Source organism: Pleurodeles waltl, chromosome 7, assembly GCF_031143425.1.
Source record: "Pleurodeles waltl isolate 20211129_DDA chromosome 7, aPleWal1.hap1.20221129, whole genome shotgun sequence".
Taxonomy (NCBI): domain Eukaryota; kingdom Metazoa; phylum Chordata; class Amphibia; order Caudata; family Salamandridae; genus Pleurodeles; species Pleurodeles waltl.
The window spans coordinates 1,488,178,052-1,488,195,374 of record NC_090446.1 but is presented as its reverse complement, the minus strand read 5'-3'; the positions used below and the strand labels follow the sequence as shown (position 1 = coordinate 1,488,195,374).

At 41.9% G+C, this 17,323-nt stretch overlaps 1 protein-coding gene across 1 annotated transcript in view; it reads right to left on the bottom strand.

Moving 5' to 3' along the window:
• The window catches only part of LOC138246552 (myeloid cell surface antigen CD33-like), a 248,615-nt gene that overhangs the window by 122,359 nt on the left and 108,933 nt on the right, over window positions 1–17,323 (bottom strand). The window contains exon 2 of the mRNA XM_069201222.1: window positions 7,094–7,283. Within this exon, the coding sequence (XP_069057323.1) occupies window positions 7,094–7,136 (43 nt within the window). The 5' untranslated portion in view covers window positions 7,137–7,283. The remainder of the gene's footprint in view (window positions 1–7,093; window positions 7,284–17,323) is intronic.

Sequence of the window (17,323 nt, the reverse complement as noted above, 5' to 3'; positions counted from 1 at the left end):
TACCTGCAATACCTTTCGAATGAGATATTACATGTAGAATTTGAACCTGTGGTTCTTAAAATAAACTAAGAAAAGATATTTTTCTATATAAAAACCTATTGGCTGGATTTGTCTCTGAGTGTGTGTACCTCATTTATTGTCTATGTGTATGTACAACAAATGCTTAACACTACTCCTTGGATAAGCCTACTGCTCGACCACACTACCACAAAATAGAGCATTAGTATTATCTATTTTTACCACTATTTTACCTCTAAGGGGAACCCTTGGACTCTGTGCATGCTATTCCTTACTTTGAAATAGCACATACAGAGCCAACTTCCTACACATTTCCTTGTGATTTTTACTTTCTTTTCCATGTGGGGATTCTTCCAAATTCTGTGATGGGCTACAGCTAGGTGACAATTTATTTTGCTCTCCTGGAAGTGTTTTTCTCGTAAATATGAAGCACTGGTTTTCTGTATTCATTGTTGGTTATTTTCTGTGCTCATGTGTTAATAAGGTCTCGTGTAGAGTTGTTATTGTGATCTCCCATTGTTTTTGGTACATGGTTGAATTATGTACTGAAGTTGGAAGAGTAAAGGCTGCTTTCCACGATGCATACGTACCCTTGGCTGCTTGACCCCATGGAATTCTTCTGGTCACTAGTAACATTTAATTTACAGGTCCTGGGCACATGTAGTGCATTTGTCTCAGGACTTTTAAGTAAATTAAATATGCCAATCGGATAGGAGCCAATGTTACCAATATACAGACACAACATAAAAATGGGAATGAATAGCCATCAGCCGACACGTGTTTCGTCCTTGCTGTCGAGGGGCCCTCGATGCTCTTGCCGATTTACATCAAAAAGTTGAACTGGGTTGTAATTTAAGCGCAGAAAGAGAAGTTTAGAGTTGACTCCTCAATGCAGGAGGTTTGTGATGCCTGTAACTTTGACTTATCTTGAAGACAGCAAGGAAGTAACTGACTGTGATTATAAACAGAGGAAGATAAATGGAATATGAACATATGAATGTAGAAGTGAACAAAGCCTTGAAGAAGTCCAGTCAGGACGAAACACGTGTCGGCTGATGGCTATTCATTCCCATTTTTATGTTGTGTCTGTATATTTATGTATTTATGTATATAATATGATTTCTCTTTTGTATTAAAAACTTTCTAATTGCATGTACACACGTCGTTTGGTCAAGTTTAGATGAATACATGTTTTTTTCTCTTGGGTTAGTAATTTTTGGTCTACACATTTAGGAAAGGGAGTTTTTCTCATTTATATATTAGTCTACAATATACTAGGATCTCTCACATCATCTTATTTGGATATTATATTAATATAGACATTGACTATTGATGTGCCCCACTGTATTGTTTATTTGATGCTTACATTAATAAGTTCACCAGTTGCATTAAATCAGTTGCCCCTCCCCCTTCTAACTCCTCTTCATAGATGCTGCCATTGCTTTAGAATATTGAGAGGCAAGGGTGTCCTTTAAGTCTGTATAAGGTAGATGTGTTGAGGTGTCACCATTCCATACTCATTGTTATTGTGAAAACAAGCCACATTCAGCAGCAAAAGGGAAACAGGTAAGCTTTATTGAAGACAGGCTAGCCACCATCCTATCCCCGCTACATCAGTCGCAGGACCCTCAGCTTTGATATACTTTTCACTATTCTAGAATAAAATTCCCCAAAAGGCCATAGTTAAGATGCTATGATAGCCAATTCTGAACGCAATGAGCTAGCTCTGCTTTAAGGCAAGAATAATTTATAAGATAGTCTCTTCTATCCACAAGGCTCCTCACTCTTTTCTAGTCTGGAAAGTGGCTAATTTTGGTGGCCAATGCCAGCTCCAGTTTAAAATGACAGCATTCAAAAAGAAAAAAGGTTGCATTTAGAGTGTGTCAGACTGGTTGAAGAGCCATAAATAGATGGTTCCCCCAAAAGCCAAATGGTTGTGCATCAGAATATTGTGTTGAAAGTATGGACCAGATAAAATATTTTATCCTAAATATAAGGATATGTAGCTAAGATATTGTAATTGTCAACCTTGTGCTTTGACCACTGAATTTAGTGGTGAGGTAACTGTTGTGTTTCTATTGACAGAATTTCAGTCACCTCCACAGGAGGAAATCTTGACCCTTGACTTGGTGGCCCGTGCACCAGAAGGCCTCAATGTCCAAGTGGTTTTTGCCCTATGTATGAAGGGAAACCATATGTTTCTAATTTCCTGAGATGTATCACCATTCTAGAATAGACGTTTGTTTGTTATGAAATGTGTTAGCAAAACAACATGGTTTAGCAGTTAGCTGTTTTAAAGAAAATAAGAATGGAGAGGTGTTTACTTCAACACAGCAGCCTACTTGGCGTAATAGGAGTGCAACTGAATAATGCATCTTCATTACACCACTAGGCAGGACAGAATGTCTGAATAATCACGGCACAAAGGGCTTTGCTGTGTTGGTAGAAAGTTGGGCCACCCATGAGGGTCTATATAAGACCAAAATACACTGAAGCCATTCTTTTTAGGGCCTTCCCTTATGTTCTGGAACTCCATTCTTCTGTTGTGAAAATTAGAGCTCTAGCCCAGTTCTACAAGTTTTGGCTTTCCCACTCATGGCTAGCGGAACTTAGTTCTGTGCACCAATGCTTGAGCGTGGAAGTCCAGGTTGTCACACTTGCTCAAGGAGAAGACATGCAGTCAATATTTTATGCTTGTCTATGCTTGTCTTCAGATGTTTTGTGAAGGTAAACTTCTTCCAACTGGATGGTCTTGCGAGCAATTCAGAAAACAGTATCATCATGCTTTGTGGGCATCCTTCCCATGATATTGATTATTGTCCATGTACAGATTGCTTGTACGGCAACCTGCACCTGTTGTACAGGTCCTGGTAGAGCTGGGCTTGTGTTCATGGTTCATAACACATATTGAATGAGCTTCCTGTATAAAGAGAGCTTGTAATATAATATCCCTATGACATCAGTGAGTGGTCGGGTCTCAGCACATGGAAAGGGAGTATACCCAAATAGTCCAAATAGTTATGGTCATATAGCTCCTTCGTTAATCAGGGAACCCAACCTAACATTCATGTGTGTGTGGTAAATCACCTGCAAACCAATTGTTGTACTCTTGATAAGGTAAAGGGATTTCCAGATACTGGCATGCCCTATAACGTGCAGGCGATGCTGACAATTTATAAGTCTGAAACTTCCCTGCGGCAGCATCTATAGTCTTGAAATCCAAACATGGGTAAAATGTTTCCGAGGAATAAGCTGCATGTGAAGCTATTACGAATGTAACTGCCCATCCGCATTGGGGAAACCTCTGTTCTTGAGATATTGTGCAACTGCCTGTAGGTAATTTACTCTTATCGCAACTTTAGCCACCATTTTAACTGAATGGATTAAACAACATAAGATTCAAAATCAAAGAAAACCACAGATAGTAAATACCATTTTAAGAGTCAAGCCTAACAAGGTGCTTCCTTATTCTCTGTAGAGGGTAACCATGATCACCATGGACATCTCAGTGTAATGATGGTTCTTTTGTGTGTACATATTCAAAGAGTACTCAAGGGTCCACACAATTGAAATGCTGATGTTGAGTGCAGTTGGACCTGACATCCTTGGCGGGATTTTCCCCCAATTTGTTGCCTTCCTTCCTCCTGTTTGGTTGACTTCTTTTTTGCTGGCTTTAGTTCTCTGTGGGCCAGATGTAGCAAAATTGCAAATTGCGACTTGCAATTTGCGAGTCCTTCTGACTCGCAAATTGCAAGTCGCAATTTGCAATGCAGAACGGTGTCTCAGACACCGTCTGCAAGTCGCTATAAGGTCGCAAAGACCCACCTCATTAATATTAAAGAGGTGGGTCGCAAATTGCGGGCCCATAGCGACTATGGGCACTCGCAAACATGGAGGCCTGCTGTAGTCAGCAGACCTCCATGTTCGTGACTTCTTTTAAATAAAGCAGTTTTTTTTTTTTAAGTGTAGTCCGTTTTCCTTAAAGGAAAACGAGCTGCACTTAAAAAAAAATCCGAAACCTTTAGTTTCGGTATTTTTTCAGGGCAGGTAGTGGTCCCTTGGACCACTACCTGCCCTGAAAAAATAATTTGTGGTCCATTCACAAAGGGGAAGGGGTCCCATGGGGACCTCTTCCAATTTGCGAGTGGGTTACCATCCATTTCAAGTGGATGGTAACTGCGACACCATTTGCGACTGCATATGCGGTCGCAAATGGCATTGCATACCACTGCGAATCGCAAATAGGAAGGGAACACCCCTTCCTATTTAAGATTCGGAAATGCATTTTGCGAGTCGCAAAGTGTTTCCTACATCTGGCACTGTGTTCTTTACCACTGTTAACCAGTGCTAAAGTGCTTGTGGCCTCCCCTATAAACATAGTAGAATTGGCTTATACCCAATTGGCACATATAATTTACTCATAACTCCCTAGTTCATTTGTACTCCATGTATGTAGAGCCTGTAAATAAATGCTACTAGTGGACCAGTCAATATAATCTTGATCGTGGCTCAGTCCCTACAAGAGAAGATCTAGCTCATTCACTGGAAATCATTGTTGAGACACAAGTTGATATTGGTAGTGCTTTTTGTCTATTGTCTAACCAGAGGGAGATGTGAATATCTTCTGCATATGACAGAAGTTCAGTTCCATGGTGGACAACACTCTGCAGTAGGCATGTGAATTACTCAACTGTTTCAATCCTGATTTTTTTGGCTGTAGTTGGCAAGAAAGGTTTGGATCCAGAACAGGGCAGGTCCAATATGCCGGCTCATTGTTTCAGCTGTTCTAGAAGAATTTAGAGGCTGCCAAAAGAATGAACAATATGGCTTTTCTTCACCCACAGAAAGTAGGTTTTCACGTATGTTGGCTATATCTGACTCTTTAATGCTTAATGGTCAAACTCCAGTCTGATGATCACAAGGGAGATTATTTATTCCACATACTCTTGGAGGTGTCTTCCCAACTCCCTTTCTAGGGTTTTATTGGACAAAGAGAAGTTGGAATTGGGTTGGTGATTTGGCAAAATCTCAAGGTGTTCAGGGCCCATATCACAAATATGGCTCAATCTCCTGGACTGTACCACAGCACTCTTTTAACCGGGGGCTCTTAATGCAGACCACGTCAATGCACACTGTCACAATGAAAGTGCTTCATCTGGTGCAGCAGCGAACCCAGGGTTAATACATTTGTAAAAGCTGGACTAGATGTCTGAAGTACAGAGATCCGTCTGTAGGTATGTGAGTGACTGCACTCTCCTGCGGGGGGAATTCGATTAGACTCTCTTTTTCCCATCTACTTAGCATCCCTAGTGGCTCACTGACTGTGCGCACCTCCTTCTCAATGAGCCCCTGACAGCTTCTTTGCCTCTGTGGACACGTCCACATTAGGGCATAGGCATACAGTCAAAGTGTTTCCTCATTTGCATGAACCCACGTTGCCATGTAAGTGAGGAACACCATCTGGAGATCGCACTGGCACTACATATATATTGATGCGATTTGTATTACAGAGGGGCCACACAAGCATCTGTGCCCCTTCTATAATAACCAAGTGCACCAGAGGACAAAAGGCAGGCACATATCTGTTGTGTCTTCCACAACCCCAGATGTTTTCTTTACATAAATGGGGTAATGATGGCATACTTCAAGGTCCCAACTCTAGAGGTATTTATGATATTTGATATATCCATTGTAGAAAATGGGAGGAGTTCTGAAAGCACGACACTAGGCACGGGTCTCAGGGTGAGTTAGATGCTTTTATTTTAATGCCCAGACATGACATAGCTTCTTAATGGTCTCAAGAGGTTTTTATGCAAATGTGAATGTCATTTTTAACAGAGGTGGCTAAACAGATTGTATAGCCAATTGTTCCAAATAGTTGTAGTTTGATCCATTGATATTGGGAATTGTGGATTCAATTAGCTTCAGTAGGGCTTTGCTCTGTTATTTAGATGTGTGAGGGTTGGTTTGTAAAGCAAATAATTAACCTATTGATGGTGGATGAACAAGATTCCTTTTGCACTGTTGGGGCCCACACTGATAATTTTTAGTGAGTTAGCCTCTCCTGTGTGTCTTGTAGACAGTTTTGTCATGTCTGGTTTTGACTAGCCCCACTTTATTTTAGGTTATGATTAACACGTCTCATTTCAGCAAATTCTCTTATGAATTACTTACTGGTTGTTTTGATTGCTTGATTGGACTCATTTTTGACAGGAGCCAGGATGTCTAGGACAGATGATAAAGTGGCCCGCTAAAAATGCAATAGTTTCCAAACGTTGTATGTAAGTTGCATGTAATGTTGCCCACCAAGGATGCAATACTTTTTAAACCTTGAGCCTGATTCTGAAACATAACTTACACTTTTGAGTAAGTTTACACTTTGGAGTAAGTGTACTACTTTCGATATTCACAATTTCTGAGTGTTACCTTACTACAAAGTGTAAAAGAATTTCAATTGACTTACTATTGTGTGTACAGGTGACATCCCTCCGTAAACCCCTTTCTGCACTCCTGAAACACCTCTTCCTCCTTCCTAATCCCATCCACTTTAGTATGTCTGCCACTTCATTAAGCCAATTCCCTGTGTTCCTCCCACATTTACTACTGAAACCCAATACCTCTGATTGTGGCAACAGCCAGGGTGGAGAACTGTGCAAACAAAAGTATATGAACTGCAGGGGCCTCAAACAATGCACATAGTTTGCAATTTGTAGTGTGTTTTATAATACTATAAAATATACTGCAAAGTGCAGTTTGTGAATCAGGCCCATTGTAGGTAAGCATGTAACTCCAATCTGTTAATGTCTCTAAAGTGCCAAAAAGAAATGGGATTGGTGTATTAAAATAAAAGTTAAAAGGTGAAGGAGCAGGCAGCTATAGAATAATACATTCATGTGTGTGAAAGAGACTGATAGACTGACCACTTACACTGGCCTAGTGCCTGGCATACTATCAACGAATGACATTCTTCCCCAAGTTCAAATCACCAATAGAAACATGCCATCAGTTTAATTACAAAATAAGGGTATTACATAAATGTTCTTAAAGTTTATTTTGGACTGGCTGTCACACTCACCTATCCAAAGAAATGACATCACAAGCTGTCTAACAAAGCCCATAGTTGTTCCAGGATAGATAAATGGGATATTTCCAAATCTGTGAATTCCAAGAGGGTAGTAGTGCCACTGCAAGACACAGAACTGCTAGGAAAGATGAAGGGACATCACTTCTGATCCAGCAAATCCAATGAATTCCTCTGGACCGATCTGAGGAGGGAAATATTTATGTGTTGATAATGTATTATCTTCATGTACAGCAATACATGTAGAGATATAACAAATGTGTAACAGCACTTTTGAGCTGTTCCTTTTTTGACACCAGATATATATCATAAAATGTGATGACCACTGGAGGTGCAGCTGCTTTTTTTTTTTTTACATCAAGAGAGAAAGGCACAAATTAGATTACAGCACAGCACTTTTGGCAAATGTGCCACCATGAAGTGGTCAGCAAGAGTTTCTTTGTGTTGTTGGAGAAATAAATCCCAAAAGCGGGTCCTTTTTACCCTGCACCTGGGGGCCATTGCAGAGTTTTGCCTCACAGACCTTCCATGCTTCACATTCTGGACTCCTGCATGGAAATGTTGCCAGTCTTCTGTCCTGAATGAAAACTCTGAGCAGAATGTAACAAGGGTGGTTTTGTTAAATGTATTCTGCGTCTAGATTGAAAAGGCCTACATAACCAAGATCAAGGGAGTTACAGCCAATGATGGTGGTCCTATCTTAACACAAAGAGTTGAATCGCCTTTGGACCTGGTTACCAAGGGTCTTGATGTCCACAGAACACAGCCCACAGCCAGTCATCAGTCACAACCACTGTTAATATCTGTGACAAAAAGTGTAACCATTTACAGTTTCTGAATGGAGAGATTGGTTAATGTTTGAAGATCCAGAATCGAGAGAAGTCCATCTCTACTTTTTGACTCCATAAGCAGCAGAACTAGACGTTTGACCTGTCATTTATTCCATGACAGAATCTGCCTATGACCCTCTGACTGATGTTATAGGAATACTTCTTGAAGTAATGGTCTTGGCATGGATAAGTCATTTGTAGGTAGAAAATAATCTACCAGGATTTGTTTAAAATCATTAAAAAATGCTAGTACCATGAGACATGCGACAATAATTTATTGTGTGCTACTAAAGTGAGTTTTTGAAAACAGTAGATGTGGAGACCCTTAACACGTTCTGAATGGTAGTGCAGCACTCAACAACATCCATGAAGAGTTTTAACTAGAGGCCCCACATACTCAAGACCCGCTGATTGTCACCCTTATTATGTATCAGGAAAAATTAATTGGGATGGATTTTGACCAGGGGTGGCTCCTCCATTAGGCTTAGGAGCGTCGCCCCTCTGCCAGCAGCGGCAGCTGCAAACCTTTTACAAAAAATCAATAATAAACTTTGTTTATTATTGTTTTTGGTAAAATGGCGGGGCCACGGGGGGGATGAGCAGTGAGGGGCACTCCCATTCAGAGCGCATGTCTGTTTGACTGGCCGTCTCGGTCGACAAAACCCACATGCGCAGTAGCCTCTCTCCAGCTCAGCAACACAGTTGCCAGGCTGGAGAGAGCCTACATAGGCTCCCAGTCTGGCTGGGAGCATCTTGGCTTTGAGCAGCATCAGGACTGGCAGCAGGGCAGGCTGCGAGCCTGTTTGCAGCTAGGAGACGGAAGAGTGGAGCGGTGCGCGTCATTAAGGTAACTGTTTGTTTTTAAATTATTTTCAATTTTATTTTAATTTCTCCCACCCCTCACCCAAGACCTGCCCCTTCTGCTTGCAGCAAGCCACTCCTGGTTTCAACACTCATGTAAGGGTCGGGTCAACAACACCTCTAAGTGTTAGGTGCCCTCCTGAAGCTCATCTTCAAATAAGGTTGTACAATCCGTTATACTTGTAGATAGTTACTGAGTAATGACTAGTGTTTGCGTTGCAGCTTTCTGAGGTAACAATGACCATTAGAGTATTGTGTAACAAACCTGATCTGTGATGTTTTTTCTTGTTGTGCCTTTCACAAGTTCACCTCTATTTGTCTGTTCAACATCTTGTATAAAGAGTCTATAATAAGGCTAAGGAGCATTTGTAAAATGTCTTGAACACAGTCACCATATTTGTCTTACAATGTGCCACCTATTTACCTATTTATGTTTTTTACAATAAACAGAGGATGATGTTATGGTTTTCGTTTTCATTTTCATTTTCTTTTTTTACCTTGGTTTTATTCCACTTTAAAGGTGTGAACCATTTGTTGGCTCCATAATGGACAATAAAATGTGAACATATGGTGGCTGTATTGAGAGAATTTATATCATACTTAGGATCACAAATTAAGTTTTCTCAAAGCACTTCTGAAAAACAAAATTCAAAGCGCATCTAAGGGACTCTCATTAAACTGACATTTAAGTCATAAGCTTGAGTACAATCATTTACTTGGACTTTTGGATGCTATTAAAATGAGGTTTTGTACACTCAGAGCACATCAACAAAGTCCAGTTGACAAGATTTTATTTGCAGAGAGCATAGTCAAAATTTGGTTTTTAACACAGACAGTAGATAATCCTGTACATATAGAAGATATTGAAGTTTCCAACCTATGGATTGTCTCACAGGATCTTCACTAGAATACAACTTAATTTAATGGTTTTGCACCACAATTGACATATTAAAGGGTATTATTAATGCTTGAAAACAAGACAGACAGGTGGGCCAGCTCAGTCAGAACCTCAAATAAGGAACATAAACAGAAAGGCTAAAAAAAATAAGGAAGGAAGGCGAAACCCACAAATGGGCGATGACACTAGAGTGACGCTCACTGCATTCCAGAATCCCTTTCTTTGTGCTGTGGTGTAATGCTTTCAGAGTACAAACAATTGATGGGTAGAATGCTTGAAATAATCTCAGCCACTGGTAATTACTCTGGGTGCATCCCAGGCCATCGTTATTTTACACACCTTCACACCTCCGTTTAGACCCGCAATATGCAGATCAGTCATATGCAGTCATACCAGTCTTGGTCCTGCTCCTATAGGACCAATCCAGCCCTCACATTTTTGTATTATCAAGGTGTTGCACCACTGCACAAAGCTGAGAAACAGTGTCTTGTGTGCAATTTGTACTTGAGGCACACCCTGCAGTACACATTTCTATGCACCTTGACCCACCGAAGCTGTATAGAATATCTAATTTTGCAGAAATTGCCAGGAAATGTTACCTAATATGTAGCTTGACGAGAGCTTGTGGTTTCATCTGGAGCTAAAATTCCAAACACAACAAAGTTGTGCATCTTTCATAGATGCGCTATTGTTGGACTTGTATGTGCATGCTATTTCCAGTGCTTAATTTGAGCCGGTGGTTTCAGGTGTGGGGTACCAGCACTTATTTATGAGGACCAGCACTCATTCTTCTGCATCAAGCATTTACTGCGAACAAAAGACACATAGGTGAATGTCAGAGAAAGAGAAATATGAAAAAGTGTTGCAAAGGGTGAAAGCAGAAAGCTGCAAAAGTGAGCTGAAGGGACAGGGGGTGGCTGTAAGTGGATTAGAGGCCCAAGTAGGGTTCAGGATTACGCTGCCTCTGTATTCCAGGCTCGCACATTTAATTGCAGCAGCCGCACATTTAGGAGGGGAGCTTTGAGCACCCACACATTTTTATTTGCAAATTAAGCACTGACTATTTCCACCCTGTTATGCCCACTTTGCATAGATTTTCAGGGGTAAGACACTCAGCAACACAACAGCATAAGGTGCTGTGCTTGTGTTAGCTTTCAAGAATGAACTTGATTGATGCTGCTGTTGCTACTGGGTTGTTTTATGAAATTCCATTTAACATAGAATAAACGTAAATATGAGTCTGATTCTCCACTTGTGTCTCAACATTTCCTCTATAGGCACTTAGACATGGTTGAATCACTGCCAGGCATCTCACTTATGTCCCTAGGCTGTTACACAACTTGGGGCTTTGAAACAGAGAAGTGGATCTAAGGGTATCTGCATTGGCACTAGGCTGCCTGAAGTGTGCCAGCCCTATGAGAAGATACAGCGCACTTCTGCTCCCTCCATTTCACACAACACAGCAAAGTGTGTGGCTGTTCTTTGCGATGTTTTAGTTTTATTTGTACTATTATTTATTGCACAATGCTTTCAAGCATAACAAATTTCCATGGAATGCATCTTGCACTAACATATAGTGCTAAATGACAGATCTGCATTTCTTGTAATTATGCATAATTTTGCCAGAATTTTGCATAAATATGAGAAAGCAAATTCCACACACCCTTGATGTTTACTTGGAGCTATGAAGTCTGCATGTAGCTTGAAAATATATTTCTGATAATTGTGTCAGAGAAGCCTGCCATATATGTTAAAAAAATAAGGGCCTGATTTATACATTGGCGGATGGTTTACTCCCTCACAACGGTGATGGATATCTAAATCCTACCATGCCCTGTGGGATTTAAATTTCAGCGGATGGTGTATCGATCACCTTTGTGACAGAGTAACTGATCCGCTAATACCTAAATCAGGCCCTAACTTTCACCATTTACTTGTATAAATGTGGGTTTGTGGGCACATGCCATGAAGTGAGAGGTGTGAAGGGGCATATTTCGGTCCTTTTGCATCCGTAGGGCTCCAAGAGCCATCTTGAAAATGCAATTGCATTTTGAGAAATAAACCAGGAAGCTAGAAATTACTATTGATTTGGAAACCTCCCTCCAAATTCTCAGGAACAATCTATGAGGCAAGATCAGGTGGCCGTTACAGTTTACAAAGACATTGTCTAAGGAGTCACTGAGCGAGTCCAAAAAAGCTTTAGCAGAAGGGGAGGTTTCTTTGTAGGGTGTGTTGTTTTGTTTTATCTGTTTTTTTGTAATGAATATGCTTTATTTTAGACTCAATAAATGCTTCCAATTGTGAACGTAGAGGCTCCGAGAGACACTTGAGCTATGACTTATTAGTACAAGATCTATATAACACTTATACCAACTTTTTGCCACCTTCTGAACACGTCCATTTCATGGCAGAGTATGAACCTGAAGTTTAAAAAGAAAAACCAGACCCATGAGAAGGGAAAACAAGCAGTCCCTCAACTCTGTACTTTATGTTCCACAACTTATGCTCCCTTGCATCCACAGTAAGAAAATAGGCATTTGTTCTTTCCCTTCTATGATAATATTGTCACTGCAGCATTCCGAGATACTCTACTAAGTTTCTGCAGGGTTCTTTCTATGATGATACCATCACTAAAGATTCCAAGATTCTCTACTAAGTTTATTTAGTTACAGGAACTCTGTCCACTCTCTTCTTGTCAAGTTGTTGCTTTCAAATGATATTTCACTGCTTACCCTTTACCACATAAGAAATCAATGTGTCAGAGGCAGGGGTTGAAATGCGAAAATAGTGTGGCAAATGAATTGGAAGTATGATGGACACTACTCCTTACTGAAAAAGACACAGAAGTATAGGGACAGAACTTTAGGGGGCCTTTGTGGTGTAAGACCCTCCCCTTAAATAAATGGATTCTTTACTTGGTAGTTAGGTCGGTGGTCCATAAGTCGGCTCTATGTCTGTGGTGGCTTTTCTGATAGCCCTGATTTCACAAAAATGTTATAAGGTGTTTATTTTTGGATTAGGAACTTAAATATATATAGTGACCAGTTTACCAAAAAAGTAGCAAATTTGCACCAATGGAAGTGCTACTTTTTCGAATTCATCAACATTGGCAGTAGTAAGCTTGGGAAACTGAGACTGACTCATCTTTCCAAGCATACAACTGGAAATCAAACACTCAAAAGGTGATGGGACAAATGCCTGCAAATAGTTTAAAATGTAAACCAAAAGTTTCAACTGCCTTTACTCTTCCATCATATTTAGAGATGATGACCACCCCCCAGAGGCATCTCTATACATTAGCAGATACTGCTGTCAATTTAGAAGTTTGATAGAGTGTTCTGTTAAACATCAGAGATGACCTTCAAACTTTTTCAATGTTTTTTTATTTTTCCAAAACAAACTTCAAATACTGGGGTTTGTTTTTGAAAAAAATAATAATAATGTCTGCCCACTCTAAATAGGGCATGTAGTTGGATGGCTTACCTTTGACGGCCCCTATTCAGTTAGGGTGTCAGAAGACGTTTTACACCGACTCACTAAATTTTAGTATATCAGCTTAAAACAAGCAGTCCAAGTGACTCAAAAGTGGGCAAGTGCAACTTGCTTCAGTGTACAGGATACTTCAGTGCCATTGCAATGGTGTACCCTGTCTGCCAAACTCTAAATAAGTACCAGAGGCCATCCTAATACAAATCAGTTCTAATCTTGCTCCTCGTGGAGACAGTCAGTCCCGAACCTTGGACATGTCACCCATTTACCATGTGGCCCTCTCCATTTTTATTTGGGAAATCCTGGATTCACACACCCTGAAACTAAGGCTATGCAAAGTCTGGTGGTGGTATAAGGGAACTGGTCATGTAACCAAAATACCCTTGAGACTATTCCATGTAACTGGAAGAGTGGCATACAGCACTGCCTAACCATACTTTGAGATGTGAAACATGTAGTTTGGGCTTCCACCTTCCCCCTTCAAAATAAAACAACATGTCACCTGTCACTTTTTCAGCACACCAGTGAAGAGTTGGAAACACCAATACAGACATGCTTGAAGAGATAGGTGGAAAACCTGCTGAACAAAGAGTGTGTCAGAGAATATGCTGTGGTCAAATGTCTGTGTTAGACCTGTCAGCTTTAGGGAGGTCTTCCCCCAAAACATTTGCCTGCATACCTCCTTTTTTTGCGGAATCATTTTGTTAGCCCTATCACTCTACCACTGCTGACCAGTGCTAAAGTGCATCTGCTTCTCCCATAAATATGGTAATATTGGGGTATACACAATTGGCATATTTAATTTACTTATAAATCCCTTGTAAGTAGCATACCTTCTACCCAGGAACTGTAAACAAAATGCTACTAGTGGGCCAGTAGTGCTGATCATGCCTCCCACATAAGTAGTCTTTCAAACCTGTCTCAGGCCTGCCACTGCAGAGCGTATGTGTGCAGTTTCACTGCCACTTCAACTTGGCATTTAAAAACTTTGCAAAGCCTTAAACTCCCTTTTTATTCCACATGTCACCCCTTAGGAAGGCCCTAGGTAGCCAATGGGTGCTTTGTAAGTAAAAGGTAGGAAATGTACTATTAAGTTTTGCATGTCCTGGTACTGACAAACAGCTAAATTCATTTTTCACTCCTGTGAGGCCTACTGCTCTCATAGGCTAAAAATAGGAATTGTTTAATACACTTTTAAATTGTAATTACTGATTAGAAAGGAGCTTTGTCATTTTCTTTTACCTCTGGAATGGTGATGCTAAATCCTCTTTACTAGTAAAGCTGGGTTGAACATTACTAAGGGGGTCATTATGAACCCCAGCGGTTCAGACCTCCATGCCGGCGGCGGGTGCAAAGACCGCCACCGGCATGGCGGTCTGAACCGCCATATTATGAACACATGGAGGGCCGCCTATGGCGGCTCTCCTCTACTGCCAGACTGCCACCGACAGGCAACCTGATGGTGGACGGAATCATTTTCCAACAGGGCAGCGCTGCAAGCAGTGCTGCTCCTTGGATAGTGATCCCTTCTGCCACCAGCATTTCCCTGGCGGGTTCCCCCGCCACGCAAAGACTGGTGGAAGGGGTGCTCCGGGGCCCTGGCATGGGCAGTGCAGGTGCCCCTGTGCAGTGCCCCATCGCGCAGGTCACTGCCCGATTTACGGGCAGTGATCTGCGCGACGGGTGCAGCTGCACCCGCCGCACACCAACATTGGCGGCAGCTCCATTTGGAGCCGATGTCAATGTTAAGGCCCTTTTCCCCGCTGGGCCGGCGGGCGGAAACACTGTTTAGGCCCGCCGGCCCAGCGGGGAAAACATTATACGGCTGGCAGGGGGGTAGTCGCGCTGGCGGTCTTCTATTGACCACCAGCGCGGATCTCGGCAGTTAAAACGGCTGAGATCATAATGAGGGCCTATGTCTGACACCTTTAAAAAGTGGGCATTTCTGTGCTCTGTCTCCAGTACTTATGGGGTAGGTAACAGCTATATTTTGTGCATTCTCTCTAGACAGCAACAAACACAGGAAGGTTAGGTAAGTCTGAGTGCTCAGCTGCATTCGGTTGACTTTTCCAGGGCAAGAAGGGAGGGAGGAACTGACACTTACACCTGAATAGGCAGTGTCTGACCCCACACCAAGGACTGATTACCCCTACTGATAGTCTAGAGCAATGGTTGGGAAGAAAGGGGTTCTATGCTTTGAATTCACCCCCACTTCAAAGGCAAATTGACAATAGGTACTGGGGCTCTTACCCCCAAAAATCATGCACTTCTGGACCTGCACCTGAACTCTGCCAGATGAACTGCTGTGCTGCATCAAGGACTGATACTATGCTGGGCTGCTGATCTGGAAGACCTCCTTTTCTGTGGGCTGTCCTGCTGCCTGCTGCTGTCTGACCCTGGTGGAGAGCTGGACTCTCCCTTGCAACAAAAATGATCTCCAGTGGCTTGTTGGCTTGCAGTCTGTTGCTTGAGAATCAAGGCTATCAAAGTCTCTACACCTGGTCCTGTGCCTGGTTCACTGGAATTGGACCCAGATACCTGCACCAGAGAAATCGACGCATCTCCAATCTGCTAGTAACAGAACTGACGCATCAATGCTGTTGTGGGAGTAGGAGCATCGCTATCGAAACCAATGCATCACCTTGAGAGCCTGATGCATCAGAACTGTGCATCGGTGCCGCTGCAGTGTGAAGAGATCAATGCATCCCCTCATCTGTTTGGACAAACCTGACTCATTGCATTTTGGAACCAATGCATCTAGGCTCAGCCCTTCGTCTTCATAAGCAATGCATTGCCATCACTGTATTGATAAGTTTGACGCATCACTTTGACTGCGAGCTCAACATTGAGGCATCGCTCATCTGCACCCTGCATCTCACTGTTGCAGCCAGGATCAAGGCACTGTGATCAGCAGGCCTGCATGGCTCCTGTCCCTGGCCTGACCAGTCGACCTGAACTTTTGACTTTACCCCAGTCAAGAGCGGCCAGATAAATCACATTGATGCTTATTGCTTCTAAGCACTAGAACTCGTTTTATTCCTTAAGAATTCATAACTCAACTTCTACTTATTGGATCTTTGCCATTTTGGTCTTGATTTATTCATTGCATTATTATAGATTTTTCTAAACCAGTTTGAAATCTTTTGTGGTGTTTTCATTTTGTTACTGTGTGTTGTGTTGCCCAAATGCTTTACACATTGCTTCTGTTGATAAACCTGACTGCTCTATGCTACTGGAGGGTGAGCACAGGTTATCTTTTAGTTTGTCTCTGACTTTCCCTGATTAGAGTGGTGGTCCCTACTTGGATAGTGTGCATACCTCTGCCAATTAGAGACCAAATTTCTAACAGTCTGCCAGTTCAGGAACTTGTCATGGCCATAACTTCCCAGGTGATTGATAAGCCCAGAAACCTACTCAGCTGTTTGTTTTCTCCTGTACTTATTTTCTCCAACTGAGGAAACATACAGTATGTACTGCTAGCTCCTCTCTCCCCCTTATCCCTGTTTTCACCTCGTCTCACTGATTGGCGCAGTTGTTTTCCACACTCATTTGGAGAGTGCGTGGGATGATTACTGTAACTGACTAATCAAGGATTATGGTATGATCCAACTTCTACCAATGTGTGTCAGAAGTCCCCACTGTACTTTTGCAACCTTGCACATTGAGGGGCATATTTATGACTTTTGTGGCGAAGGGCAACACAACAAGTCACCTTTTCTCCTAGTTACGCCTCCCCTGGGGAGGTGTATCTTTTTAGCGCATTCACAGGTTTACCTGTTCTTTTAGATCTGGAAGTCAAAAGCAAGGATGTTGCATGCGATCAACCAAGCAACACTCATGGAAATCCCTTCCTGATGCAGAGTAATGCAACACAGCAATTTATGTTGCATTACATTTCTTGAGATTTATGAAGCCAAGCAAGGCCAGGCATGGCCTTGCATGGCTTCATAAATCTCATTTTACATTTGCATCACTCTTGCACCACTTGTAGAGTAGATCATTACATAGTGGGATTGAGCAGATATATGCCATTTCTGCCAGTATTTGGTAGATCGAGTACCAGTAAGCTTTTATGGGGGGGGGCAAGTACAAGAAAAATGACTGTAATCAGCTTCAGCAGTAGGGTAGTGGCTTCAGGGAAAGGAT